The 27675-nt window shown below is 38.4% G+C and overlaps 3 protein-coding genes across 9 annotated transcripts; 2 read left to right on the top strand and 1 right to left on the bottom strand.

Annotated features, from left to right (window-relative positions):
• Positions 1 to 289: 289 nt before the first annotated feature.
• On the bottom strand, positions 290 to 3376 carry rrad (Ras-related associated with diabetes). Its single transcript, XM_044351754.1, has 5 exons — positions 3268 to 3376; positions 2585 to 2975; positions 1819 to 1892; positions 1506 to 1710; positions 290 to 1101 (listed from the first exon to the last, which is right to left on the bottom strand). Exons 2-5 carry the CDS (start codon positions 2955 to 2957, stop codon positions 824 to 826), a joined length of 930 nt encoding a protein of 309 aa, XP_044207689.1. The 5' UTR covers positions 2958 to 2975; positions 3268 to 3376; the 3' UTR covers positions 290 to 823.
• Positions 3377 to 5788: 2412 nt separating this feature from the next.
• LOC122982458 (ATP synthase F(0) complex subunit C3, mitochondrial-like) lies at positions 5789 to 9123 on the top strand. Of its 6 annotated transcripts, none has more exons than XM_044351768.1 (5): positions 5789 to 5877; positions 6205 to 6294; positions 6771 to 6842; positions 8082 to 8281; positions 8749 to 9123. In XM_044351768.1, exons 2-5 carry the CDS (start codon positions 6256 to 6258, stop codon positions 8861 to 8863), a joined length of 426 nt encoding a protein of 141 aa, XP_044207703.1. In that variant the 5' UTR covers positions 5789 to 5877; positions 6205 to 6255; the 3' UTR covers positions 8864 to 9123. The 6 variants fall into 6 exon arrangements, with proteins under 6 accessions (XP_044207703.1, XP_044207710.1, XP_044207742.1 ...); XM_044351775.1 differs by having other exon boundaries at positions 6208 to 6294; XM_044351807.1 differs by lacking the exon at positions 5789 to 5877 and adding an exon at positions 5890 to 6086.
• Positions 9124 to 10639: 1516 nt separating this feature from the next.
• nsun3 (NOP2/Sun RNA methyltransferase 3) lies at positions 10640 to 18170 on the top strand. Of its 2 annotated transcripts, XM_044351827.1 has the most exons (7): positions 10666 to 10954; positions 11787 to 11890; positions 11977 to 12223; positions 12338 to 12494; positions 12960 to 13114; positions 13784 to 13905; positions 14401 to 18170. In XM_044351827.1, the coding sequence occupies exons 1-7, from the start codon at positions 10787 to 10789 to the stop codon at positions 14735 to 14737; spliced, it is 1290 nt and encodes a 429-aa protein (XP_044207762.1). In that variant the 5' UTR covers positions 10666 to 10786; the 3' UTR covers positions 14738 to 18170. The 2 variants fall into 2 exon arrangements, with proteins under 2 accessions (XP_044207754.1, XP_044207762.1); XM_044351819.1 differs by having other exon boundaries at positions 10640 to 10954; positions 11977 to 12494.
• Positions 18171 to 27675: the final 9505 nt, after the last annotated feature.

Below are 27675 nucleotides of genomic sequence, written 5' to 3' on the forward strand. Positions count from 1 at the left end.
CTACTGATACGATCAGATGAATATTCATGAGGATGTAAATCGCTCAAACAAATCTTGTGTGTCTCATTTGGCCAAAGACTTTGCTTTAGAAAAATAAATGACAGAGAGGATTTTATATTTTGATTTTGTTTTTTATTGAAAAAAAGGGAAAACAACGTAAACAAAGAATTTCCAAATAATGTCAAAGTTCACAAGACTAATATAACTTATTGCTTTACTCATACATTCACAACCTGAATTCAATGTTATGGAACAACATGGAATAACAGAGTTTTTTTTCTTTCAGCTGTGTGACTAGTCTTACGTAACTTGGCCGAGGCACGAACCTGCGTACCACGTTTCAAGTAAATGTGACTCCAGGTGACCTAGTATTGCGATCCTTTACCGTGTCTTTTAGGATAATGAGATGTACAGTATGTTGCATTCGGCATCAATCATGTTACAGTATATACACGTCGATCCCCTCCAATAAAGGAGCCCAACAATAACCCAACAGCAACTTTGCAACTTATTAGAAAAAACAAACAAACATCTTCATAAATACTGATCATATTATGACAGCAACATGTTTAAGGCAGACAAAAAATAATAATAAATAAATAAATGTTTGCAAAGCTGCATGCATGTTATCACCATTATGACTTGCATGATGTCAGTCATGTTTTATTAATGAAGTCCTCTCTTTGCTTTTGGTTGGTGTCTAAAAAATAAAAATATATTTCTGTACAGCTCTATTAGTCCATTAGGGTTAGTGTTAAAACACACACATCGTCTGGTCTTCAGAGGCCAAAGAAAAAAAATGTCCTTCTGTCCCATGTGTTCCTCAGAGAACCGTTAGGTCATGGCAGGACTTTGACTTCTGCCTAAAAGCCATCTTCTTGTTCTTGCGCGCGACCATGCGGCCCAGAAACCGCTTGGCTTTCTTGCCGATGCTCTCTCTGCGCCTGCAGCTAGCCATGCGTCGTGCGTTCTCCTCCTTGCTGTCTTTCCTCAAACGGATCTGTCTGACGATGCCCTCGAATAGGTCCTGCACATTGTGGTGGAGGGACGCAGACGTCTCGATGAACTTGCAGTCAAATACCACTGCACAAGCGCTTCCCTCTGAAATACAGAACATATAAAGAAGGAAAATTAGTACTTTGTGCAGATGGACACATTAAGGAAGAAGCTCGACTAGATTTAGACTGAAAATGGTAATTGTAGAGAGCATAAATTAACCTTCAGTGGTAATAGTTACAAAACTTTGACAAATAGCATTAGTTTGCAGTGGGATTTGAATCTATGCCTGGCCTAAACCCGAGCAGTCAAGCAGTCACTAACCAGTTCTGTCAGATTTGATCATGACAGTCTCAAGAATAGCTCTTAAGCATCAAATCATTAATATTGGATGTATTTAAAGTAACCAAAAATTACTTCAAAATCCACTTCCCCTGAGCTGAAAGCTTATATTGGCTTAACATATCACACATTTAGGTTCAAATGGTTGGTTGATCACACTGACTTACCATCTACAGACACCTCTCTGGACCGCACCAGGTCACTCTTGTTGCCCACGAGAATTATGGGAATGTTTTCAGACTGCCTGGCCCGGCGCAGTTGGATACGCAGCTCTGACGCCTTCTCAAAGCTTGATTTGTCTGTCACCGAGTATACAATGATGTAGGCGTCTCCCATCCTCATGCACTGCTCCTTCAGCCACTGGCTGTTATCCTTTAAGAAAGAGACAGATACCGAGTTTAGCATCATACTATTACTAATACAATAGACATGAATCAATGTACATGGAGAAACATTTCATGAATAATGTATAACTCTCACCTGTTCCCAGATGTCATACAACACAATGGATGCCTCTTCCTCATCCACCACGATAGATCTGTCATAAGTGTTTCCTGAGGAGGGGGGCGGGGGGGAGAGGGGGGGATATTCTGTTACACACTGACAGAGCAAAGCATCTCTTATCTGAACAGTTTGTTGTCAATGTGTTGTCGCTTCTCTTCATACTGATTTTAGCACATTTATTTTTTTGTAGTCTACATATTCTAGCAGAAAGCTGATCACAGCTAGTGATCAAGCCATCACAGGTCTTTTTATATTTTCCTTTCATGTTATGTTATTGAATGTGTTTTGACAGCTGTACTACTGAGGGCAGGGCTGGTGCCTCTCTGTAGATGGAAATAGCAATAATCAATGCATGCACACTCTTGCGTGCAAAAATAAGAACCCTGTGTTTGTTTCTAATCCATCAGCTATAATTTACCACTGTTCTCACAGATGCATATGAATCTAGAGCCTAAATGACTTCATGTGTACTATTTTTTAAAGAATATTCATTATCTGAAAATGCTTTTTCATGGTTGTCTTTTTGTTTTAAAACTAGAGATTGGCTCCAGTTTTTTATGCTTGACACCTCACTCATTTGACCTTATTGCTATACTCACATAATTCTGTATTGTTCAGCATGCAGCCTAAGTTAACCTATGTCATGTCTTCAAAGACAATGAACATGTTGAATTTGTGTGTGTCTATGAGTGTGTGTGGGTTGCTATAGGGTTGATGACTCATCCCCAGCATCACCATTTACCTGCTTCATCGCAGTCGTGACCAGCATCCTCAACTCCTCCAAAGACGCGAGCCAGGCTGGACTTGCCGACGCCGTGTTCCCCGAGGAGAACCACCTTGTACACCTGGGAGTCAGCTTCGCTGCTGGTGGAGATCACTGAGTCGGAGGAGTCCGACGCGCAGCTGCCCCGGTGCTGCTCGTTAGGAGAGTAGGACATGCAACGCAGGAGGTTGGACAGCTCGTCGGTCTGTCCGGTCTGTGGCATCGTGGCGCGCAGGTCCCGGTCGTCCACGGGCATGCTTCTCCGGTGTAGGTTGGGCAGATTCATAGGGAACGGCATGCTTCCTCTTCTCTTGTCCATGTTCCGCAGTTTGTCACCCTTGTTCAAAGTCATTGTGCTTATACCGAAGATCTGAGGACAGATGTGCCATGCGTTAATGTTATGATCCAGGCTTATGTTTAACCACATTTTAACAGGGAAAAAGTGCGGTTTCAGTCAGGGATATAGCGGATAGTCTTTACACATGTTTATCATTATAAATCATATTGTAAATGTTGAAATTATTGCAGCTCATTTAAACAGATATGAAGACAAATTGTTTTTTTCCCCCGAAATGTCAACTCTGCTCAACAAAAAAGAAAAAAAAAAGAAAAAGAAAAAAAGAGAGAAACACAAATGTCTCTCCAGAAATCAAGGCACTTACTCGGTGCTGGCAATAAATCCAACGAAGTGAATCCAATAATCCTTTGTTTGAGGAGCTGTTGTTGACGAAAACTCGCTTTCGCTTCAGTCTAACTAGAGTTGCTGCCCAGCTTATTTATACAGCACTAGGAGTGACGTCGACAGGGATTCGCCCCAGAGAATCACGTCTCCGTTTATTATAGTGGTGCGTAACGGTAACATCATACAGAGGAGGGGAGTGTATGACTGGAAGAGCTGAGGAATCTCCCTTCCGCAACGCCAAAAGGAGCTCACATCTGAGGGGGCGGCCAGAGATGAATCCTTGAAGAGGGAAAGCCCACTTAAAGCTAGAGTGATCTATAAATATTTAATATTAATTCGGGAGATACGTTTATAGAAGGTGGGATTATATCCACATGATCAAAGATGATCGATATGCAAGGTGAATGATTTTATAGAAATCTTTATTTAAGCTCGTCTTGCTTAAATGAATGATCAGTTTTGAGCTTCACTGCCTTTACAAAGTGGAGGTCATTGCTACAATAATGCAATATAATAAGAAATAAATTTTAATTTGAGGGTATAGCTCCCACCCACTTAGAACAAATCTCACATTATAAAGGTCCTTAGAAAAAATACTGATTGCTATTAATTGATTCCTTCTTGTTCTGTGGCAGGCTACCACACTTGGATTCAATTTTGTGCATATGCAAAACATTTATACTTCAAATGTGGTGAAAATGCTGTAAACATAAAAATTTCTATGTACTCTGGCATTACTCTGGCATTAATTTATCATCCATCTCCAGCTTTCCACCCACCACCTAGCTGTCTTAAAAATGAAGGCAACACTGCACCCACAAAACCATAATGGTTTGCAGCTGCAATCCTTCTCGGCTAACAGGCTTGACCTATACCAAATAATATTTGGTTTCACTGATCCATGCCCAACGTGAATAATTCACAATGCTTTCAATCTAAATCTAAATCCATGGAACATATCACTGGAGGGAAATCTCACACAGTTCTATTGGAGCGCCAGAGTTCAGGTCGTTTTTCTATATTTTACCTCTGCATGTGTTTTGTATGTTTAATCTTTCATCCAGCATGTTTTTTTTCTCACAGAAAATGTAGCTACAGCAGTCAGCACTATGTGATCCACATGCACAATTAAATCTTCCAGTTTATTTCACGGACTGTCTCTGCATGGTGTGTTGCTGCCTCCCTGTGGCTTTAGGTATTACATTACAAATGAACCTTTTGAACTCACTGCCCATGTATGGGTGTGCATACGTGTCCATGCATTATAATGTCTGCTGCATTGTCCCTAAACATGAATAAATAAACAATAAAACAAATACTCTGTAAACAAACAAATATTCTTTATATGTCAATGATACTGATGTTTGCATTTTTCCTAAATCTGCTTATCACAAGAAAATATTTGTCTCAGATGTCTTTCAAATCTACCTCACATGGTTCACTAATTATTTCTCTTGTTTTGGTGCAATCTGAAGAAAAAAAAGGAGAATTTCTTATCATTTCAAGATAAGGTGTATCATAGTGTATATACTTCTCATTTTATTTCATCAGATAGCTGCCACAAAATGGTCTATGTGGGGTCAACATGAATCAGATCTGAATCGAGTTCTTAATATACAATTTTTAGGACTGTTGCTTTGGCGGTTTCTTCAAATATTTGAGGTAATTTTGAGGTAGGTTTGTGTAAATATTATGAGAGCATTGAGACTAACCACTTTTAGCCAAATGTTAGAACAGATTTGAGTGAAACATCACTTGATTTCCCAACAGAGCATTAATGTTTGTATATAAGGTACCTGTCAGGGTACAAAATGTACCTTGGCTGATTTATAGATATCATTTACTTTATTTTATTGTATACATGTTGTAAAATGTTTTTCCCCCTCTTATCGCTTGTCTTTGTTTTTTTTAAATCTATTTTATATAGTTTTTTAATCTAATTTTTATTTCACTCTATTTAATTAAAGTCTATTTTATTTTATGATGTTTAGTAATTTTGAGGGAAGCCAGTTTATTAACGTTAATATTCACATTTATTTAAATAATCTATTACTAACTGACCCTTTCTGTGAGACTTACGAGGCTGTGGTGTCACTGAACTGCAGCAGTCTTTGTTCTGTCATGTGCTCACTTGACCTCTAGACGGCAGTGAACAACAAACAGCTTTACATCTAAATTTGCAGGTGCAGATAATGCAGTATAATACAGAGTTGGTTCCTGCTCTACTGCTTTTTACTGAGGGCGAATTTATAGTAAATGCTGCAGGAGTGGCATGAGTAGAAAGTTTTTTTTTTCATATATTTTTATTTTTTATCAATTCATTTACAAACATTAAGGCACAGAAAACTATAATAACAATAAACACCTCTTAACATACAAGGCACATTGATAAGAAAGTTAAATTATATAAAATAATAATATTATAACGTAAATAATAGTAAAGAAATGCAATTTAAAAACAAATTAATAATAATAATAATAATATCTTGAGTGGGCGGTAACTCACTTCAGGAAACCGGAAGTCAACCCTTTAAGCGTCACACTGCGCCTGCGCGTTCCTCTCGTGTCTTCGACCTCTACTTACAAACCGGTGAGAGCAAACTAACCTCCTCTGCCACAAGACGTGTTTCAGTAAAAATTAGCGTTGTGTCGCTTCTTTGTAACTCAATATCTTTTTTTAGCTTTATTAATCACAGTGCTGCTCTTTTCTTTTGAAACCCTCAGCCAAGCTAGCTCGTTTTCAGCGACCTTGTTCGGTTTGCAGCTCGTCTTGACCTTAACCGCTAAAGTTACTTGTATGTGTGTGTCCCCGCTTTACTTGGCACACTTTGTACTTTGTTATATAACAAGCTAGTTGTGAGTCAACTAACTGAATCTGCTGCTTTATTGTGTTTTTTGTTTGTGTTTCTGTTGACAGCAGACGCTGAATCACCGCCAGCTCCTTTGGTTGACCTGAAGTCCAGTCGTTATGTATGCCTGCGCTAAGTTCGTCTCCACGCCCTCTCTGGTGAGTTCAATGAATGAATGAATGGATGAAGATAACAGCTACATGAACTGTTTCACTCTTTTTAAATGGCTGTTGGTTGTTAGCTGCTAGTCTGTGTTCAGGGCTAACAATCAGTAGCCATCTGTGACCCTCTGCTAAAGTTAGCTAGTGTTCACACCTGCAAGGGCGTCCTGGCTTTGAACCTGTATGAGGGCAAAACCCAACAATATTATATGAATCAGTATTACCTAGACTTTATCTAGATTTGGTCACTGTTGGTGTTGCCACTGCTTTATTTCAGCTATACTTATATTTATTACAAGGTTAATGTCATTGTAGATGAAACGGCATGCCCATGATGTCTTGAGCTGAACTGATGTATTACTTTATTATTAATCATGTAGAAGTGAGTATAACATGCTGGTAAATCTCTTAATAGTGCACAACTGCTATAACAAACGTATCATCTTCTGCTTTTTTTTTTTTTCTTGATACAGGTCCGTGCTGGATCTCGGGCACTGTACAGGCCGCTGTCTGCAGCAGTAGTGTCAGATGCCAGGAAAGCAGAGGTGAGCAGTTGCCTGTCCTAATTATTTTAACTGATTTCACATTATCGAGTGACCATTAATATGAAGGTGCAGTTACATCGATGGTCACATACAGAGTTACCAGGAAAAATAGAATAAAATAAACCTTTACATTATAATGCAATCCAATACAACAGTGCTATAATAAGTTGTGTAACTTCTTCACGTATTCTAATCAAATTTTATTAGTTGGGTTTGATTTGTAAATTTTAATCCCCAGTACTCAAGAGACAAGACCTGAGGCAGCATATTAGAACATTGTGTGCTATCTCCATCAGAAATAAACTTGACTCAGGTGACGTGCTGCTACACTGTGTGTTCAAGCCTGATTAGAAGGTGAGGGTAACAAACCACTGAATGGTGCGGATTCACACACTCTAATGACAGCAAGCTACCATGCAGGCTGCTGGCCTGACCATTGGGAGGAGTTTGGGGTTTAGTGTGGCGCCCAAGGACACTTTGACATGTAAGGAAGGAGGAGCGGGGGATTGAACCTGTTATTAGTAGATGACCCACCTTACCCCCTGAGCCACAGCCGCCCATCCTCATAGGTTACTACCTTTTGTAAGGAATGCAACTCTGTATCAGTACTGAAAAGTCTCCTTTGACTTGTTCAATTTGGAGAAACTTAAGTTCATGCTACAGCCAAACCTTGACCCCCAAACCTGTCTGCGTTATGATAGATGTGTTAAGTATTCCAGACAAATGCATAGAGCAGCACTAACTTGCATGTCAGCAGACAGTGAGATAAGAGGTGACTAGCATTAAGCAGCAAGACTCTCTGCTGGTATATTGTTTTTTTGTTCTGCTTTTTTTTTTCCAAAGCACCAGTACAATACTACTGACCGCATTAGGTTTTGCCAATTGCAATGGATATTCGGGTACCAGAAGCCTAGAATATGTTAAAGAAATTTTACATAACAATTGTGGTATCACACATTTTATTATACTGTCCTCTATTTATTAACTAGTTCTGCTGTACAGTGTTGTTAGCAATTAACATATGCATTGTTCTTTATTTCTCTGTCTTGTATTCTGTACTTACACATATCCAATAGTTCTTATACCAAGACGTTATTCTTTGTTGTCCTGTCTAACAGATTTGATCTCATGGGCTGAAAACCAAGTTTACACTACAGAAAATTGTTCAGTGCAGCTTTGGGGACTGTTTCTTGGACTGTTTTTGTTTTTTACTAACCTCACTTTATCTTTGTTTTGCAGACTGCTTCCCTCCTGCCACCACAGAGTTTCATTGCCTCCCAGCAGCAGGTGGCAGTGCGTGGATTTCAGACTAGCGCTGTGAGCCGTGACATCGACACCGCTGCAAAGTTCATCGGAGCAGGAGCTGCCACAGTGGGAGTGGCTGGATCTGGAGCTGGGATTGGAACAGTGTTCGGTAGCCTTATTATTGGATATGCCAGGTAGATGAATCACTTGTCATACAGGGTTTTTTGTTAATCTCCCCCAAGAAGGGAATGTTTTTGCTCATCAGCACAGTGGCAGAAAAACCTAGCAAATAATTTCCATTTCAAATTCCAGACGGATGTGATTTTTAGCCAAAGAACAATTCATTGGATTTCAGGTGGTTTCTCTTAAACTAACAGAGGCATACTTTATTCCAAATCCCATCAGTATGTTTACATGGTCAAGAAGTACATTTTAGGTGAAAAAAAGATTTCTTTGGGGGTATAAATATATTTGAGAAGTACTGAGCATTGTTAGATGTTTGTGCTTCTAGTTATTGGTGTAAATATTTAATCACGTATCCCACACAGGGAACAAAATTGGAAGACACAGGGGTTGTCTGCTCATTTAAATGTCTTGCCAGTTGCACTTGTAGCACTTTGTACCTCCAATCTGTCTCAACTGTCTCACTTCGTCTCAACAGGAATCCCTCTCTGAAGCAGCAGCTGTTCTCCTACGCCATCTTGGGCTTCGCTCTCTCTGAAGCCATGGGTCTCTTCTGTCTGATGGTTGCTTTCCTCATTCTGTTCGCCATGTAAACCAGTTAGGCATTTGCTGTAAAGGGATACATCACAATGTTAATGAGCAGTTCGGACGCCCATGAATGGTACTGTGACTTCAGCTAATCGTGTGGCTTAGGTGACATCGGTGTTTCTTAAATGATTGTGAACCCACTGATGTATGAAACTCTGACAAACCAAAGTCATTCTTTGACACTGGTTTTGCCAGTATATTGTATATTTAATCAAATGTTTTTGTTAAACATGGAACCAATAACAGAAGTAAAACATTTGATTCATGTGTGTCTGTTCATTTTTACTGGGGTGTTCTTATGTTTGAGTTATTTTTGTATGTTGATTTAGACACAAAAATGGTGACACCTTGAAGTCCCCCTCCACTCAAAAATTTGTTTTGCTTGTTATTTCACTTGAATGCCTGAACTTAACTAACCTAGAGTGAAGTAGGAGACATCTTATGTCCAGTGATTTTTTTTTTTTTAAAGAAAAAATATTGGTAGATTCTGTATTTTTTTCAATGAGGAAGACGGAGTGACAGTCATTGTAAGAAATTTCAACCAGGTAATTTAACTTTTTTGTGGAAAATCATATCACAGACACATTATTTTTAAAAGCTGACTATTATTCATCTCAAAACATTTCTGGAGGGGATATTTAAAACCCTAATAGTTTCTTGGCTGTGATCTGGAAGCTTCACTGGATATTTTTCTCTTAACAATACCAGTTAAATTACTACATGTAGCTAGCTAACTCATTAAGTTTCAAAACTCACCTGTGAGGGATTGATGATATCATTTTAATTCTGCATTAATGTCTATAACTCAAATACCCCCAAAATGATTGTCAGTCTTCTTCAACATCCTGGTTAGCTAGCTAACCTAGCGAAAATTAGAATTAGTTGACCCTTTTCTGATCTGGTCACATTGTATAACTTATGTAAATGTAAGGGGACCCATTAGATAGTATGGAAACCCATTCCTGCCAATAGAGGGGAAAAAAGATGAAAACTTAGCCTTGATTTAAAAAAAAAAACAAAACACCCATGGTAAGTCAAAATTATAGTTATGACTTTTTATCTCATAACTTTGACTTTATATCACAATTATGACTTTTATCTCATAATTTAAACTTTTTATGACTTATCTTTTTTTTACTTTATAATTTCCGCTTTTTATCATAATAAAAACTTTTTATCTCATAATTTTGACTTTTCATATCATAATGATGACTTTATATCATAAGTTTGATTTACCATGAGCATTTTTCAAGCTTTCATCTTTTTTTTTCTTTAACTGGCAGATATGAGCTTCCATAAGATACATCCATGGTTTGTATCGTCAGATGTATTTAGTGATGTCGTAGTTGTGATGTCTCTGCTGCTCAGAGCTGTGCTGAGTGGGACTGTCCGGGTAAATAATGGATATAAAAAATTACTTTCGCCCCGGACAGACATATTACCATTCCGGGAAGAATATAGACATCTGTGGGCTCACTAAAGTGTATTTGAAGATGCTGAATAACTTCAAAAATTGCGTTTTGATTTTTCGTCGAAGGTTTGAGTTGGGAATCTGATGTGACTTCATCACGACTAACGTATGAAGGTCACAAATATGGGAAAGTTTCTATTTTCTGACACAAAAAGTCGCTTTGCTCTTTTTACCAATGAGCTCTCCGTAAAGTCAAGGGAAGAAGCGAAGGGTGTGTTTTCGTAATAACAACCTAATAAATATCCCAACACTGACGCTCCAACGAAAAAAATCCCAACGTTTTGTTTTGTTTTGTCGGGTGGAACTAAAGAAGCACAGTCCAAGGTGAGGGGGGGACGGATTTAAGGAACGTACGTGTCAGTGTTTATTTTTTTGTCCGTGGTTTATGAAAGGAATTAATTTAGTTTTGATCATACTCCGACATGTCAATTAGGTGGTAACAAAAAGCGGAAAACGAATGTTCAATTACATGTTTTCAGTACATACATTTTGTATTGCATGGAGGATAATTAGCTCCAAAACTGGAAAGCTAACGCCAAGACATCTGTGGTGGTCAGACAACTGTCACACTGGTCCCGATGTTGTTTTACAGCCGAACAGACAAAAAGGAGCCACCAACACTCGGGTAAACTAATATTAGGGAAAGCATTACATGTATAGGCTATTATCTGTGTTTCACTCTGGTTTATAGCGATACGCTGTGTTTTATATCAGCTACATTGTATCACAGCTCCTGCCAAATTAGACATTTCACATATAGCTTTCTAACCCTCTATTCTTCAAAAGCACATCATTACTTTTTGAGTCTAAGTTTCATACAGACTTTACCCCATTATATGTGTTTGTGTGAGTAACTTTAGGATTCAGTATTATTGAACTGATAAAGAAGAAATTGAATGATTTACACCTGAGATATGTCGGTAATACTGTGTTATACAAAAACTATGGCCAGTTGCAATAAGTCATTTTGAAATAATAGTTTTGTCTATGAATCTTGTATGCCTAAGGAGCTCTGGCATACATTTCAGCATGTTTATCCCTATAACTAAATATACCTGCAATCTATTCTCAACAGTATAGACTTTACACTCAATATCCACCAGGGGTAGCAAGTACACAAGACACCACAGCAGTTATTCAGCTGGTGACTAGAAATTGAAATTACACTTAAAGTGGTTTTTGGTCGGTTTACTGTTAAGCTGGAAATACGATGCAAACATCACTTGAATGTGTTAGGTCAGCAGGTGTAAGTTTTTTGAGTTATTTACTCTTGTTATTGTGGTCCAAATGAGTTGTGCATGAATGTAGGACTCTCAGCTTTAAATCAGGATATGTCCCCACGTTCCATTAGCAAAACAATCTGAGTGTTGTCAAACTTTCCTATGAGTTCCTGCATAATATATCTAGGATTTACTGTATCTCTAGGTAACATCTTCACCACAGTCTATTTGTAACAGGTAACCAAAGCACGCAAAAAGCAAAGATCTTCATGTCAACCAGTGCTGGACCATTTTGACCAGCAGTACAGTCAGGAACTTGGAGCCTTGTGGACACCTGCAAGGTAAATTATGTTTCCAACAATCATTCCCGCTTACATATGTACAGAGTTTGTACGTTTTGGTCACCAGGCTTGCTTCTCTTCCACAGAGCAGTGCTCCTGGACCCTCACTCCTGGCAATATGGGGTCTTGCTCAACCGCTTCACTACAGTGACAAACATCAAACAGATTCTCCAATCACAGGGCTTTTCCACACTGCTACCTCAAACAGATGCCTCCACATTGCTCTGTGATGCCCCCACAGTGTCCAATTCTAAAAACCAAGCAGAAAAATACACTGTTTTGCCATCTCGCTGCATCTCCAAGTTTCCCTCTGATGACTCCCATGTCCAGCTTGTTAGCAGCTCTCATGCACTCAATCAGCCGCCTCAATCAGAGCCTTCACTCAGTCTGCCCTGTTCTTCACTACAGTGCTACATCCACCCATATCCACTGCGTTTTCCCTCCCAGGCTCATAGGCCAGGACAACTGAAGCAGTACTACCTCTTGAATGCTGCCTCCCTGCTTCCAGTGCTGGCGCTACAAGTCAGAGATGGGGAGAAGGTTTTGGATCTGTGCTCTGCCCCTGGGGGCAAAGCCTTAGCCATAATGCAGTGTGCTACCCCAGGTAAAATAGCTATTTTAGTGGACTTGACTAACTTTAAAATTTAATTTATTTTATGTAAAAACACAGAGACAGGCTGCTCCATAGAGTGGGTTCAGTATCATTTGAAAACAAGGCAATCAAATAAAAGAATGCTAATCCAACTCATAAAAGACTGAGTGTTTACATCAAGTCAAAACTTTGCAATAAAATATGACATACTGGCATTTTATATTTATAATACTCAATATTAAACTTTAATTATTAACTCATATAGTTATTAAATATGAATACCTTTTCCAGGATAGAGCTTTCCACATCTTAGTTAAATGTGTTCAGCTTTGTTTTTAAACATTTAAAGCATGCTTTGCATATAAGTTTCTGCAGTCGATTCTAAGGAATAGTTTTGTCTGCCTTGAATAGCCCATTAAATAGCCCATTTGCATTGAATACAGATAATAAGTAATGCTGTCCTGTGCTATGTTCCAGCATTTCTCTGCTGTAATGAACCAGATCCTCACAGACGGGACTGGCTGGCTAAAACCCTGGAGTCTTTTCTGCCTCACTCATTAAATAGCCAAGTGATTGTGTCTGCACAGGATGGACGGTCTTTTGGGCAAAGCGAAGTGGGAGCATATGATAAGGTGGGGAGAGGACTGCTGTCATGTTTACGACATGATTGAATTGTACTTCAGTATCCAACAAATTAAGGTGACACACTTCTTAGTGAAAGCCATGGTTAGAAATGAATTTGAACAGCAAGCCTTTGAACAGTAGCTAATAAACCCAGCAGAAGAGAAGAAAACCATTTATTCAAAGTAGGAGCCAGGAGGAGGCAGACGCATGGCTGGGAGGAATCAAAGGACTCAAAGTGTCTGATAATGCAGAGGATGAAAAGGTAGAGAGTAAGACATACAGTGCGAACAAAGAACCATTGAACAGTACAAACAGGCTGCACAGATTCTAGGTGTATTGGAGCAATGATATGGCTCTGTAAGTTTGTAAAAAGGACACATTTTCTGGGTACTGAGGGACAAAAATGATTTGTAGAAGATTCTTTTTTCAACCTGACTGACCATAGTTTGTCCTTTGTGGCTGAGGTGCTGTGGGGAAAAATATATAAAATGTGTTCGGATGATGTTCCAGACTTCCAGCATCTGTCTTTTTAACTGCTTTCACATTTATTATGTAATTAAGTTTCAAACTGTTCTTTCACTTTTGGTGTTTTTCTGTGACTTTCTTTGTCTCTCACTGCTATCGCACTCTTGTCCTCTTTCGGTCTGACTCCTCACAACTCGCTCTCTGTGTCACAGGTCTTAGTCGATGCTCCGTGTTCTAACGACAGGAGCTGGCTGTATTCTTCCAGTGGCCAGCAGGGGGAACAGAGACTGAAGGAAAGAGCCAGGCTGCCTGTGCTCCAGGCTCAATTACTCAGGCAAGTCCTATCCTCAACCTAAATAAATGTCTGCAGTGTGTCCAAACCTTGTGATTAATTGGAATTCTTAACAAAATATTTAGTTTTTTGTGAGGATTAAGATGAAGAATTACAAAATATTTGCCTGTGTTTTAAGTGGTATACAAAATAATATAAACACTGTATGAGAAAGGACTTAAATTAATTACAATTCCAAACAGTACTATAAAGTGGAATTACATTAGATTTACTGGAAATTTGCATCATTTGTCACGGATAAAAATGGTCTGGCAACCAGCTCTTAAACACAGGAAAATTCAAGGCAACAGAAGGTAGCTAAGAGAGTTCAGTAAAGGCTGTATCAAATGTGGTCAAATTGCAGTTGTACTAGTCAAAAAATAGCCAGATTGAGGTTGAAGAAACTCACAAACGTTGTAACCATGTTTGAAATTCTTATTTATGCACTTTAAAGTTAATCCCTTGTCATGAAATTCATTATTTGTCTACTCCCTGCAGGTCTGCGCTGTCAGCGGTGCGTCCAGGGGGCATTGTGGTTTATTCAACTTGCACACTGTCGAGCTCTGAGAACTATGCTGTGGTTGAGACGGTGCTGAATGACTGTCCTGAAGCTGAACCTGAAGACCTGTGGGAGGAGATTGCTGTTCCTTTATCAAACTGCTTCACATTTAGTCCAGCTCACCATGGTCATGAACAGACACCTCACAAGCCATCCCTGCAGCCACAGTATGGTACCGTGTCCTCTTACCACCACAGACTCGGCATTCTAGTGGTTCCTCAGCCTCACAAGACTTGGGGACCCATGTTTTTGTCTCGGATTAGAAGGAGGAAATAGTGTGTATCTTTCCTGAGCAGAAAAGATGTGTGAAAGCAAATGGTTACACTTCCACATTTCATATGTACAACTTTTGTTTGTTTGTTTTTTAGATGCAAAATACCTCACTCAACTGGCGTTTAACTCTCACAAACCCACTCATTTGTGGCAGAGTCTCCACAGTGCCATCCTGTGCCATCTATAGGACAAGAAAGAAACAAAAGCAGCAGTTTAGACCTACTGTTGTATACATGTCAGTGTCACCACCTACAGTAAAAAAATAGTAACAATTATTGCTGGTTTTACACTTGAGCCACCTGCAGTAAATGAGTGTTAAAGCTTTTCTTGTTAAAAGCTGCTGTTTACTTTTTATAGAAGGAGATTTTACTGATAACACATTTACTACCTGTTGGCTAACAACATAAAACAATATATAAAAAGAATAACAATCACATTCACACTAAACTCCAGTGATCTGCATCAAAAGCAGACCTCAGACCTTCTTTTCACCCCTTTTTTATTTATTTTACTGTATTTATTGGTTATAACCCTTCCTTCCCTCTTTCCCTAAGGTATCAAGAAGGGGAGACCTCAAAAACCGAGGATACAATATGACACTCAGAGAGGTGTGAACTCTGTACCTTCCCCCAAAAATATGCTCCACCCAAGAAAATTCTTACATGTTGCTGGTTTAAACTGTAAAATATAAAGCCTACAAACACACACTCACCTTAAGATATTAATACTGCAGTTGTAACACTCATTGCCTGCAGGTGGCACATGTAAAAATTGCAGAGGCTGTTGCTTGCATGCCCTCATCTGCTACTGTTGTTACCTTTCATTCCTATAGATGGAAAGGTTAAAAATTAATCACCATTTATCCTGTAAGAACTGAGTGTGAGTTTTCTAAATACTTGTCGGAGTGATAGAGAATGAGATATTGCTACACTCAACACCATAGAAGCTGATATTCAGAATATCCATCTTCCAAGCTTTTAGTGCATTAATTAAATTTTTATGACCTGTTGAATTAAGTCATCACTATTTTTTTTTTAAAGTTTCTATCTGAATGCCCACAATTGATGTATTTATTGACCAGTGCAGTGTCTAAGCACCGCATCACCATTTGAAATGTCTTCAGACGTCACATAGTCTACTCAACAGGAAGCTAAAAGTTGTAGTCTGAGAGATGAGTTTAATAACAGTCTACCAGGAAATGTGAGAGCAGTAACCATATAATTAACACACAGTTCCCATCTTCACCAACTACCTCTTTCTTCATTCCTGCTATTCCCATCCCCGTACTGTCTCACTCTGAATTAACACATGCTTTAAGTCTCACTAGATGTAATCTTAGATCTGTCATCATACCTGCCTCCAGTGTGTTTGAGAAGGCAGTATCATCTCTTACACTGATTCATTACCTGGGTGGACTGCTCTCATGCTTGAGTGAAAAGTAGACGCTATTTCATCGCAGTGTGTCTTCTCATCCGGCTAGGATTGCTCAGACAAGAACCAGAAAAATTCCTTGGTAAGTAACTGTGGACCACAACAAACAACAATTCATATACTGTACTTTTTGAACATAACAGACTGACAAAGAAAGCTGTTGCAAAGACATTTATATGTGGAAACCCTTATTTCTGCCTTCCATAAGGCTGGTCCGTTTGAGAAAAGCTGCATGACACTGTCAAGGATATGATTGCTGAAATAGGAAAGCTACAAGAGCCTTGCGTTGGTTTCATCCAGCTTCTCTGAGTGGACATAGACACAAGCAATATTGGGAGCATTTATATGGCTATTTTTATTGGCTGTCCTACTTTTGCTCCACTTCTGCGTGTCTTTGAAAAGTAGCTTCAGCCTCCGATATGAGTGCATCATTACACCACAACAACAACAATGCAACTTAAAAGTAGTGAGATCTAGCGATGAAGTGGGACTTCACTGAGGCTAACCGTGTTGCTGACCTTTGCGTGAACTCTAGTTTGTTGATACTCCTCATATTGCAGTGTTTCCTCAAGGGGAGAATCTCTAAGCAGCTTTTCCTCTACTTCAAAGGGAGAGAATGTAGGCCTGCTTTGCATAATCAGGTGGGGAACAGCTTTTTGCCAGAGAGGCAGGAATTCATTTGTGGCACCGCCAGATGTAATCATTAAAACGCTAGTTATTGACAATAAGGGGAGAGGAGGAGGGGGAATTAGAGGAGGAATTGTAGAACAGTAGATAGAATGAGAAAGCGATATGGAGCATAGGATTGTCCTGAATGCCAGAGGACACTATAGCTAAGCAGGCTAATCTTGCCTGAGCTCTGTTAAACCAGAATGTCATCTTTTCAGACTGGTAACATGCAAATCTATTGCTGTGTTTGGACATGTTGATATGAAGTTAATTCTTACTTATACTTCTCCCTTTAATTTATATGTATTTCGATATTTGGTGGTATATTAACACACAATAAAGGAGTTGAAATTTAGAAAATGAGTTATTTAGGCAGCTATACTGTATACCAGTCTTACTGAAAGCCATTTAGCAGTATGTGTAGGCTTTAAAGCTCCATTTACAGCCATTAAGTGTACTGCATGGGTCAGTCTCACTGCTCTCATTAACCCCATTTCCAGCAGCAGGCCGCTGTTCTCAGCACAAAAGCTCTGATAAACCCACTACTGTGCCTGCACAGCACCAAACAGACAAAAGTTAGTGACTAACCGATGTAGAATGTTTAACATATGGCATTTTTTCCATCATATTTGTTATTTTTTGGGAGCAACACAGTATAAGAATATAGAGGAACATCAAAGTATTTGTTGTTCATGGTGCTAAAATCCAGTCAAAGTCAAACCGCCATAAAAACATCTGATATTTTGCCGCTTTGAGAAATGTTTGACTTGAAGCATTTGACATTGAATGTGCTGGACAGTTAACAAGTGGGTCTATAGATTTACTACATTTGGGGATCATTCTTTTCAAACGTCATAATTTGTCAATATTCCATCAGTGGATGTGAGAGACAAGGATTGCAGCTCTTGATTGATTGTTACATGACTAATCTCTGAGGAAAAAAACAGAATGAATAAGGCTCAAGTCTTACTGTGGATTCATTGGATTGCATGCAGAAAACGCACACCGGTTTTATTCATTAGGTTCATTAAGTTAATTGTTAAAGATCTGTCTTGTCTTGAATATTTTTTTTTTGTGCTATTTATTGAAAGACTACTAGGGAACAAAATAAATCATCATATTGCCACTTCTGGCCAGACAGGTATATGACAAATTAGTAATGTGACGCCACCTGTAACTCTTCTGAGGAAGACATAAGAACTAAATTTTGTGTAATCAAAATGTCATACATAAAACAAAAAATGGGCTCTCTATTTAATGACTGAAGAGATGCAGAACATGTTGTTTCTCCAGATGTGTGTTTTATGGCTTGGGGAGACTTCAAGTACCATCAGCACAAACAGACAATGCCAGAGGCAATTTAATGGAACAGAAGTGAAAAAGTACCTGAAACAACTTCACAGAAATCATCATACTTTTGTATGTGTCACACACAGACTCTAAATGCAAAAGAAAGTGTTTACAGATTTACAACAGTGGTCCAGGTCTATTTCCAAAAAAAATACTGAAGAAGTATTGACTGAATGTTGGAGTACAGCAGAACTTGAATACAAGTGGTTGTTGTTTCATATTTAGATGTGCAATGTTTAGAATTTAGTGGCATCTAGTGGAATGGACTTGGCAGAAATGGAATATGTAAGGGATAATCACTGAGTAGGTGTGTGTTAAGTGGTTTTAAGGTATGATGTGGAGCGGAGCTAAGCATGGTTAACTGCAACATCCATGATTTGACCCCCCCCCCCCCGAACCTCACCATTTCTCTCTCCCCTTGTTTCCTGTCTCTGCTGTTGCTATCTGCATAAAAATGCTAACTGCTAATTAGCTCTAAACAAAATGTACAACTGATACTGATGGGAATGTCATTATTTTGCAGGTATTTGGTTATAAAATATTGAACAATTTTAAATTTCAACCAAATGATGGCGCTAGTCTTTGCAGTCTTAGCCCCAACTCTGTGGCATCATCTTCCATCTGCTGAATCTTTGTTTTAAACTCCGTTTTAAAATCTGTTTTAAATGGCGCTTAAACCCATTTATATCAGCGTGCCTTTATATAGACCTCCCTTCCTGTTCTCTCTGTGCATGTTAGATTTTATATTGTAAATTATACAATTTTGTTAATGTATTTGTTTTAATTTTGCATGTGTGTGTGCTTGTGAAGCGCTTTGTAACTGTGTGTTTTAAAAAAGTGCTATATGAATAAATAAAGCTTTACTTACTTGCTAGAGGAGAGTCAACAATTCATCTTGAGGGGAACATGAATGTCTTTACCAAAAATCATGGCAATTTGTCTACTAGTTTTTGAGATATTTCACTCAAAACTACGAATATCACCCTCATGGTGGCACTTGAGGAAAAGCTTCTAGTGAAATATATCAGTTTGCAGACTGATATAATTCACTAGTGTGAGACAAAAAATGGTCATTTGTGAAGGAGAGATGTTCAATGTCCACTTTATGGAAGTGTTCAACTTATGAGCTAAGTCTTTTCATAAGAATGTACTGATCAAGCCTTGATGTGATGATTTCATCTACAGGGCCTAACTCTGGCCTCCAAGGTCTAATACAAGAGATGTTTTAGGCTCACGGCACCAGGCTGGGAGATAAGGTGGTAACCTTGGATGGGTTACAACGGCTGCCTGCGTTATTTGTTCTCAGTAAACTTCATATATTCAAGTAAGCATCAACTGGAGCCTGTGGAGTCTCTTCAACAATTATTCAACAAGTACAAGATTTTCCCTATCAACTAGATAAGTGGTGGTGGTTCTGGATGACAAAGAAATCAGAGGATCTCCAAGTCCACATGAGGATTCATCCTCTGCACACCATGAATGTCTGTACAAAATTTCATGTCAGTCTAGCCGACAGTTCCTGAGATATGTGATGGACCGACAAACAGACCAACACTGCCATCCATCAAGCTACACTGCTAGCATGGTGAAAAATAGTTAGAAGCAAACAGAAGGTGCAAAGGCTTGTCTGACATATTTTTTTAGTTGTTTTCTGTATTTTCAAGTTCATCATTTCCTCAATATGTCCACAGTTTTCAATATGACTGTTGGGGAAATGACGACCCTTAAAGAGCACATTTAACACTAACTCCTATGTGTCATCTAATAAGCTATACTATGAAAACATGTATTGTTGTGGTTGTTTGTCCTGTAGACCTCTGTGAGCCTCAGCAGCTGCAAGGAAGGAGACATCCATAACAGCTGCATGAGAAGAGAAAGCACTGGCTTATGTAACAGACTGAAGGCAGGAGAGATTACCCTGGTCTAGACATTCATTCATCCTTTGAGGAAAAGACAGAATTGATCGGAAGATATAAAACTAAGCCTAGTCTTGAAGTGAAATGGGATTTGAAGGAGAATTGCCTGGTCTTTTTAGTTTTAAGTATCAAGCCATCATTTCTCCACAAATGAAATGCAAATTGGAACAACAGATCAGTAAAACTGGGCATAAATATGGCAATTTAGGATGTGGGTTTACACCACAGACCACTCCAACAGTTACCTCTAACAATAGCTCACAATGTTTTCTGCTTGTGACCGCTTAAAACAGAGTTGTGTCTTCTTTTGACCCCTGTGTTTGGCAGTAGAACATCTAGACCAACCAAGACGCCTACAGATTTAAAAAGATTCACCGTTTCAAAGAAAAAAAGTAAAAATTAGTGGTTAATAAAGGGTAAGCTTGATTAAAAATATCTGTAACAGAAACACTGTAGTCTTTACAGCTGATAAATGAGTCCTTAAGTTATTGCCAGTGTCTTCTGTAAAACATTTACCGAAATTGTGTTTAAAAAGGAACATTTCCACACCCTTTTTTTTAAATCAGAGGTCTTTTGAAAGATATGGAAAAGGAAACAAAAGCTTATTTAAATCACACGACCAGCTAGCTTAGGCTCCTTATTACACACATGGAACACAGGAAAGAACTTCAGAGCTGTAGGCTCTAAACTTGGACTCCAGTCACACTTAAAAATGTGGTCTTGAGACATGACTTGGACTTGACTTACGTGACCAGACTTGAGAGTTGAAAGCAAAAATATTCAACTCTCAGGTTTTGACCTGGTCCCAGAACAATTGAATATAAATAAGTCAGTGTAGGCAGGCCTTGCACCGTCTCACACCTTGAATATTGAATGATCAAGCCTGTGCCAAAAAGACATAGCTAAAACACTATTAACACAGGTTGAAAATGAAAATGTTCACGTTATGTCAGCAGCGTTCAAAGACCAGAGAGACTTGCAGCTTGACTTAAAATTTGCTTGAAGACTTGTGACTCGATGTGAACTTTACCTCAAAGACTTTGGACTTGATAAGACTGAAGACTTGACATGAATTTGCCCCAAAACTAATAAAAGCTCTACAGAACTAATTAGCAGCCTAGAAAAACAGCCCTATTTTATTCGCATTGAAATGAAAACTACTACATCTTAAATGTGCAACTCTCCTCCTGTGGGGATTTTCTCTAAATTAATTTTTGCCCAATTTGAGATACATGCTTCTTAGCATGTGATAATTAAGCGCTCCCTGTGCCTAGACTGCTGGAGGCTCATGTCATCTAGCCTCTCTCCTAGTTGCTGTACATGCACCCTACCTATAAGGAACATACGCACTGCAGCCCTGTGTTAACACTTATTTGACCCCTGCACATATTCCTCCAGTAGACATGCCCAAGAATAAAATGTTCATCCAGAAAAGGTGTCCCCAAACTGAGTTGCCTCATCGCGATTCCTACTTCACTTATGTTAAACTTCCAGACTTCAAACCTTGTTGAAAAGTGGACACTCCCAGGGTGAAGGAAACGCATGAATAATAGATTCTTCACCTGAAGGAAAAAAGGGGAAAGAAAATCAGAGGGAAAAGGAATGGAGGAGCTGATTAAAACTGATAGATTTCATACGAATACTTTCAGCTTGAAACTTCATAAAAACATTAGTAGGGGATGTTATTCAAAGGATCGAATGGATGACACATCCTCAAATTAAGAATATCTTCACAGAGTAGTTTGATGTAATTTAGAAATAATGGAGCCCTCTTGGAGCCTACCTTTAAAATGCTTACATTGGATATTCAATAGTGTATTCATCATATTTTACATAAGCACTTAAGCACTTATACATAATATATTTATTATTCATATTCAGCTGGTCGTAGTGGAATGTACGCAGCTAAAAACTGTTGCAGGATGCAGGCTCTCTCTATTTTTATCACACCTGTAATTCCTGTTTCACTAAAATTTGGGCAATTTGCCTTTGAAATCTGGCACTGATGAAATTACACCTGTGACTACCTGTGCTACAGTGAATGAGCTACTTTGACATTTCTACGATGAGAAACACGTTTCTTACAAATAAATAGTGAGTAAGTTGGGGTTTTTTTTTAAACTTTAGACTTTCCAGAAAGTTTTATCTCACACATTATGAAATAATTAGTCATTGGTGCAAAGTGGGTGCTGCATCATTCTTGGATGCACACATGTTCACTGCAGGCTTATTTCCAATTAGCATGTCTCAGTAGTCAGTGCGCTGACCAGACACGTTCAACGCCTGCCTTGTTTCAAGGGTTTCACAAGGCATACAGAAGGTGACACTGAGGCCAATGCAGCACATAATCTGAAGTCAGCAATAAGGCAGATGGCAGAAGGGAAATGTCTTCTATTTATCCTCCCTGTCGATTTTTTCTTTACCTGCCTCCCTGTCCCTTCTGTGCTTTCAGAACTTGCTATTCTCTCTGTCTCCTTGTCGCTGGATGACTTTTTCTCTCCCTTCCTGTGTGTCTATGTATCTGGCTGTCTCTCTGCACCCCCCCACCCCCCTCCCCTCTCTCTCTCTCTCTCTCAGAGTCAGCCTTTGATCTTGCCAGTCCTAGCACAGAGGTAGACAGTGATGCTGTATGGCTTTTCTCTGCCTATTAATGTCTTAACTCTTGCTCTGCCTTTTGCAGCAGGTCTACTGAGACATCATTTCCCCACACCGCACTGTCTAATGACAAGCCTGGACACCCTAATCACAAGCATACTGTGTGTGTGTGTGTGTGTGTGTGTGTGTGTGTGTCTGTGTGTGTGTGTGTTAGTGAAATAAGGTAAATTCAAATGAGGTGAGAAACAGGTTTGAAATTCATATAAGCTGAATTAAATTCGGTGACAGCAATAACACTCCAATGTCCTTATCAATGACAATGACAAACCACAGCCTGCTGTTTGTTTCCATAGGTAATACACAGCACACACTGGCTGGTTGTAATCTGTGATGTAAGTAATCATGTTGTGATATAAGATAGATATAAGATGAACATATAATAACACTGAAATAAAAAACATTGAGGAGCATATATGGATTGAATTATAACTTCATAAAATAAGAAATTATGTGAGCAGTTTCATCGCTGTAGTGTCTGACTACATTAGTAAAATCCTGGATTAAAAACCGGCTAAATATTTCATCCTAAACTTTGCATTATTGCAGTGTCATTGCATCATTTTTTTTGTGCTAAATTTTGAATCATTATTGCTCAAGAAAAATGAAGGGAAACATTTTTCATTCTACAGCAATAAACAGGTAAATTAAGATAAACATCAATTGTGCTGTGTGCAGAGATTGCTTCCCCAGTGTCACACTAAAAATATGAATATCAAGAGAGCATGATCCTTATAAAAGATTTAGTGAAGCAGATATGAAATGATGGTGAGCCACACTGACATGCTTATTCTTACAATGGCCCCACACAAACAGCAAAGTTGAACTTGACCACAACTAAAACACATTCAAATATGATGCTGAATGCAAATTTGCCCATACCCTGAGCTGCAGCTTTTAAAAAAAAAGAAAGACAGAAAACACTTAATTTTGGTATTACTCATCGCAAGGATCAGTTGATAAATATCAAAACTCATAGACATCATTTATTGCTCATGTAAAGCAACTAACAGGCAAACAAATGTGTACCCTGATCCAAGCTGTGGGTGGATAATGGGAATTTATCAAGGATGTCGTTAGCTGATTGCAGGTTCTTATCCATATGAATTACAATCTGTTGTAATTTTACAGATATGCACGTGACACGGGTAGACTGGGTGGGTGAAGGAATATTATGTACATGTTTAAAAAATTAGCGATATACCTTTTTCAAGGTGGATTGCATAACTTTAACTAAGAAAAACTGGAGGTAGTAATGTAGCCACAACAATATGCAAAGGAACACAGCAACAAACAAGACTGAGGGAAATTTTGAATCTAGAAACATCTTTAAAGATTAAAGATGTTTTGCTTGTTGTTCCTTACCTTGAATGTTTGAGCTTCATTGTGCAGAATGATGTATGTTCAAAGTTTGACACTAGAAGGCTGTTTTTACATTCATCTGCTGAAAGTGGAAAGTTTCTCTGTGCTCACCTTAAAAATGAGCTTAAGGTATGCACCTATGAGCATTACTTATGACATCACAACCAGCTTGGAGATCCAGTATGCAACTTCCATAAGTGTGATGTGGAAACTTGAAGCCTCCAGTGCACAAACACTGAGAATGGCCTTCTCAGTGAAGCAGGAGACATCTTGTGTCCAGCAGTTAAACTTTTGAAATAAACAAGGTTTGCATATTTATAGATGGATTTTTCAATGAAGAAAAGATGGGATGTCATTTTAAGAACGTCAAATGAGGTAATTGAACCATATATATATATTTTATATAGGTTTAAAAATGTTTCTGGGGGATCCTTAAAATCGAAGCACTAAACGATGTGATTTTTGTTGCATAACCTTAACCATTTAGTTGCCATGTGGAGATAGTAAACAAATAGCCAATTAAAAAAAAAAAAAAAACTTTGAGAAATGAAATGTGACATGGCAGTGATCTGTAATTATTATGTTTCCCCAGAATGTATTTCATTAATACAAATATAGTTGCATGTGAACATAATTTGAAGAGGATATCTTTCTTTGTGAGCTGGTCTTATGTCATTCTTTCGCCCCTCTCCCCTCCACTTTTCTCTCTTCCTGCTGTCTATTCATCTTTCTCTTTTTTGCTGGAGTGATGGCTCAATTACCATTCCTCACACTGAGGCTTCAAAAGTGAGCAAAATGGACCAGGATTGCTTGACCATGTTAAAAAAAAAAAAAGGACTTTTAATTTTCCCTGACTCCTCGTCTCTGGCTGTCAGAGTTCACTCAGCTCAGTAGTGAATTGTGACACCGGTAATTTCAGAGGTTTCTGGGCTGGAGCTGAGCTTTGATTCGATTCAGTGAACTCAGTACTTAACGACGGAGGAGGGTAAAAACTTCTGAATGAATGTATGAGGGAATCAATTAGTTATAAAGTCTGGTTCCTATAAAATATCATCCAATCTATGTTTTGTATTAAAATCTTGTTAGAACATCAGCGGGTTTCAATAGCATGATATGACAGAAAGTCCTTTATCCCAACCTTTTCATTCATCTGTTTTCTAACAGCACATCCTTCCATTGTTTTCCTTCATACCTTCATCTTCCCGCTCTCAAGTCCCTCTTTCCCTCCCCCCTTAATCTTCCCTTTCCCTAAGTGCTAGCTCCCAGCCTCAAGCCTCAGGGATCCACATGACTTGATTGTGTTTTGATGTTCTTGTGAAACTTACAAGTGCACTCAGCACTCAAGACCCATAACATACATTTTCAAGATCGTTCACCCAGAGGAGAAGAGATGGAGGAGAAAGGAAGAGTATTTACTATTACCATCGTCAGAACAGTGTACACACTCACGGTTGCATAAATCCACACAAATCCTTGCATTACTATACATGTGAAGGCACAGATACATCCTGCATGTTGACTTGTATTTATTTGTAAACCCTGAATACCTGCCCCGTTGTGTACTGAATCATAACCCTGGACTAAAAACGGTGTATTCCCTTTTGTATCCCCCTTAAAAACAGTTTTGTTTTTAAAATATGACTATTTGTATCCCTTTGTACCTTGTTTTTTTGTTGCTTTATTGTTCTCTAATTCATTTTCCCATCTTGTTATCCCATTATTTTAGCATATTTTTTCAGGTTCTGCCTGTTATACATATTATTTTACTTTAAATCAATTTATACCTTTGCTTAAAGAAGCCTTGCTATATAGATAAAGTAGATTGCTTTTTATAAATATTGTAAAGCTATGCCAACTGGACACACAAAAGGTTTAAACATCACATGTTGGTTCCACACTGTAATAAATTGCTGTTAAAGTACAGCCAAAATTCTAACAGTAAGGTACTGTTCTTTTTAAATATGGTAAAATACTGTAAATTTTGATGCTTTTTGGAGCCAAAACCAAGAACAGACATTATCAGTAGGCTACTGTAAGATTTGATGGTAAAATACCATATTTTCATTTTCACTGCCGCAGTAATGAAGGGACAGAAGCCACATGCAACCATCATATAATCACTGTTCATCCTCCTTTGAGGAATCAAACCAAAAGGTCACTAACATCCTGCTGAGAAAACAGAGCTACATTTGTGGATCTAATTACCCAATTAGTGACTATGTGTAATTTTAGCTAACATTAAATTGGTTTAATCCTAGCAAGCACCTGGCAGGCACAAGAGAGCATTTTCAGTTAGTGTTCTTTAGTTGGAAGTTTGAATGACCGGCATTTAACCATTATTTTCATATGACTGCTGCTTGCAAGTCTAGTTTAAAGATTATTTTTGGATGACTATTTCTTTTGAACTGCTTTTCAGTGAATGCTAACGTTAGCCCAGCCTGGTTTATACCTAAACCTTGTTTATCCCACTTGCATTTCGTAATTAATAATAGCCTTCTATCTAAGTTAACAATTGAAGTTTATTCAAATATGTAGCCAAGTTGATTAAGATATGTCTGCTGCTGAGCCCAGAAAGACTGAGTGGTTATATCGGTTATCTTACCTCAACCCAAGTATGTTTCTCAGTTGTAGGTTGCTGCAATGATACTGTAGTTTGTTGCTAAAGCTGTACTAAAACCTGGGACATAATAGGTGATTTGTTAGATGTTGCTTTCAGGTACTTCATTGTGATTAACCCTGAGATGAGAACAAAGGCCAGCCTGGGAAAGTAATACCTAAGAAGACAAACAAGCTCACAGTGATTCCTTGTCACCATTCTTCTGAAGAACTCAATGTCACTTCATAAAAGAAAGTTAGGTGTCCTTCTTGTGTAAAATGCTTCTGTCTCCCATTCAGTTGTATCATTTCTCTTTCTCTCACTGTGTTCGACTTTCATTCTTGTTTCTTTCTCACTCAGTGAGCTGTCAGCTTGGAAGCCTGGATGCCGACCTTCTGCCAATTATAACGAGGACATTTGAAGGCATTACACATTACTTTGTGTATCCTGCAATCTGTTTTTTGTACTTTAATATTTTTAGTAGTTTGCAAAGCTGTTGCTGTTTAGACTTATGACTAAGTTTTGCTGGCAGCTCAGGATATTATAATTAACAGATTTACATTGACCCCCTTTGAAAAGGCATGAACTTTGAGATTTTTTTTTTTTTTTTCAAATGCGCATACTTGAATATACTTGACATTTGAAAGCTTCTGCATAAATGTTCAGTTCCACAAAGCTTTCACAGCTTTACACTTAAATGTAAAACTGAGCTGATCTCATTACTGGATCATTAAGATTGATGACACATTGCTATTAACAGTATATGTCTACAGTTTATAGTTGTTTTTATTAATATGAATAAGATTTTTCAGTTGTTTACTGTAACATTTACAATAAGAAACTGTTAATGTATATTACAATAGCAACACTAAAAATACATTATATTACTGCAGGCCTAGCTACAATATCAAACTGTAAACTTCACATTCTGCAGCAGAATACTGTAATCATTTTTACAGGAATTA

This window comes from Thunnus albacares, chromosome 1, assembly GCF_914725855.1.
Source record: "Thunnus albacares chromosome 1, fThuAlb1.1, whole genome shotgun sequence".
Taxonomy (NCBI): domain Eukaryota; kingdom Metazoa; phylum Chordata; class Actinopteri; order Scombriformes; family Scombridae; genus Thunnus; species Thunnus albacares.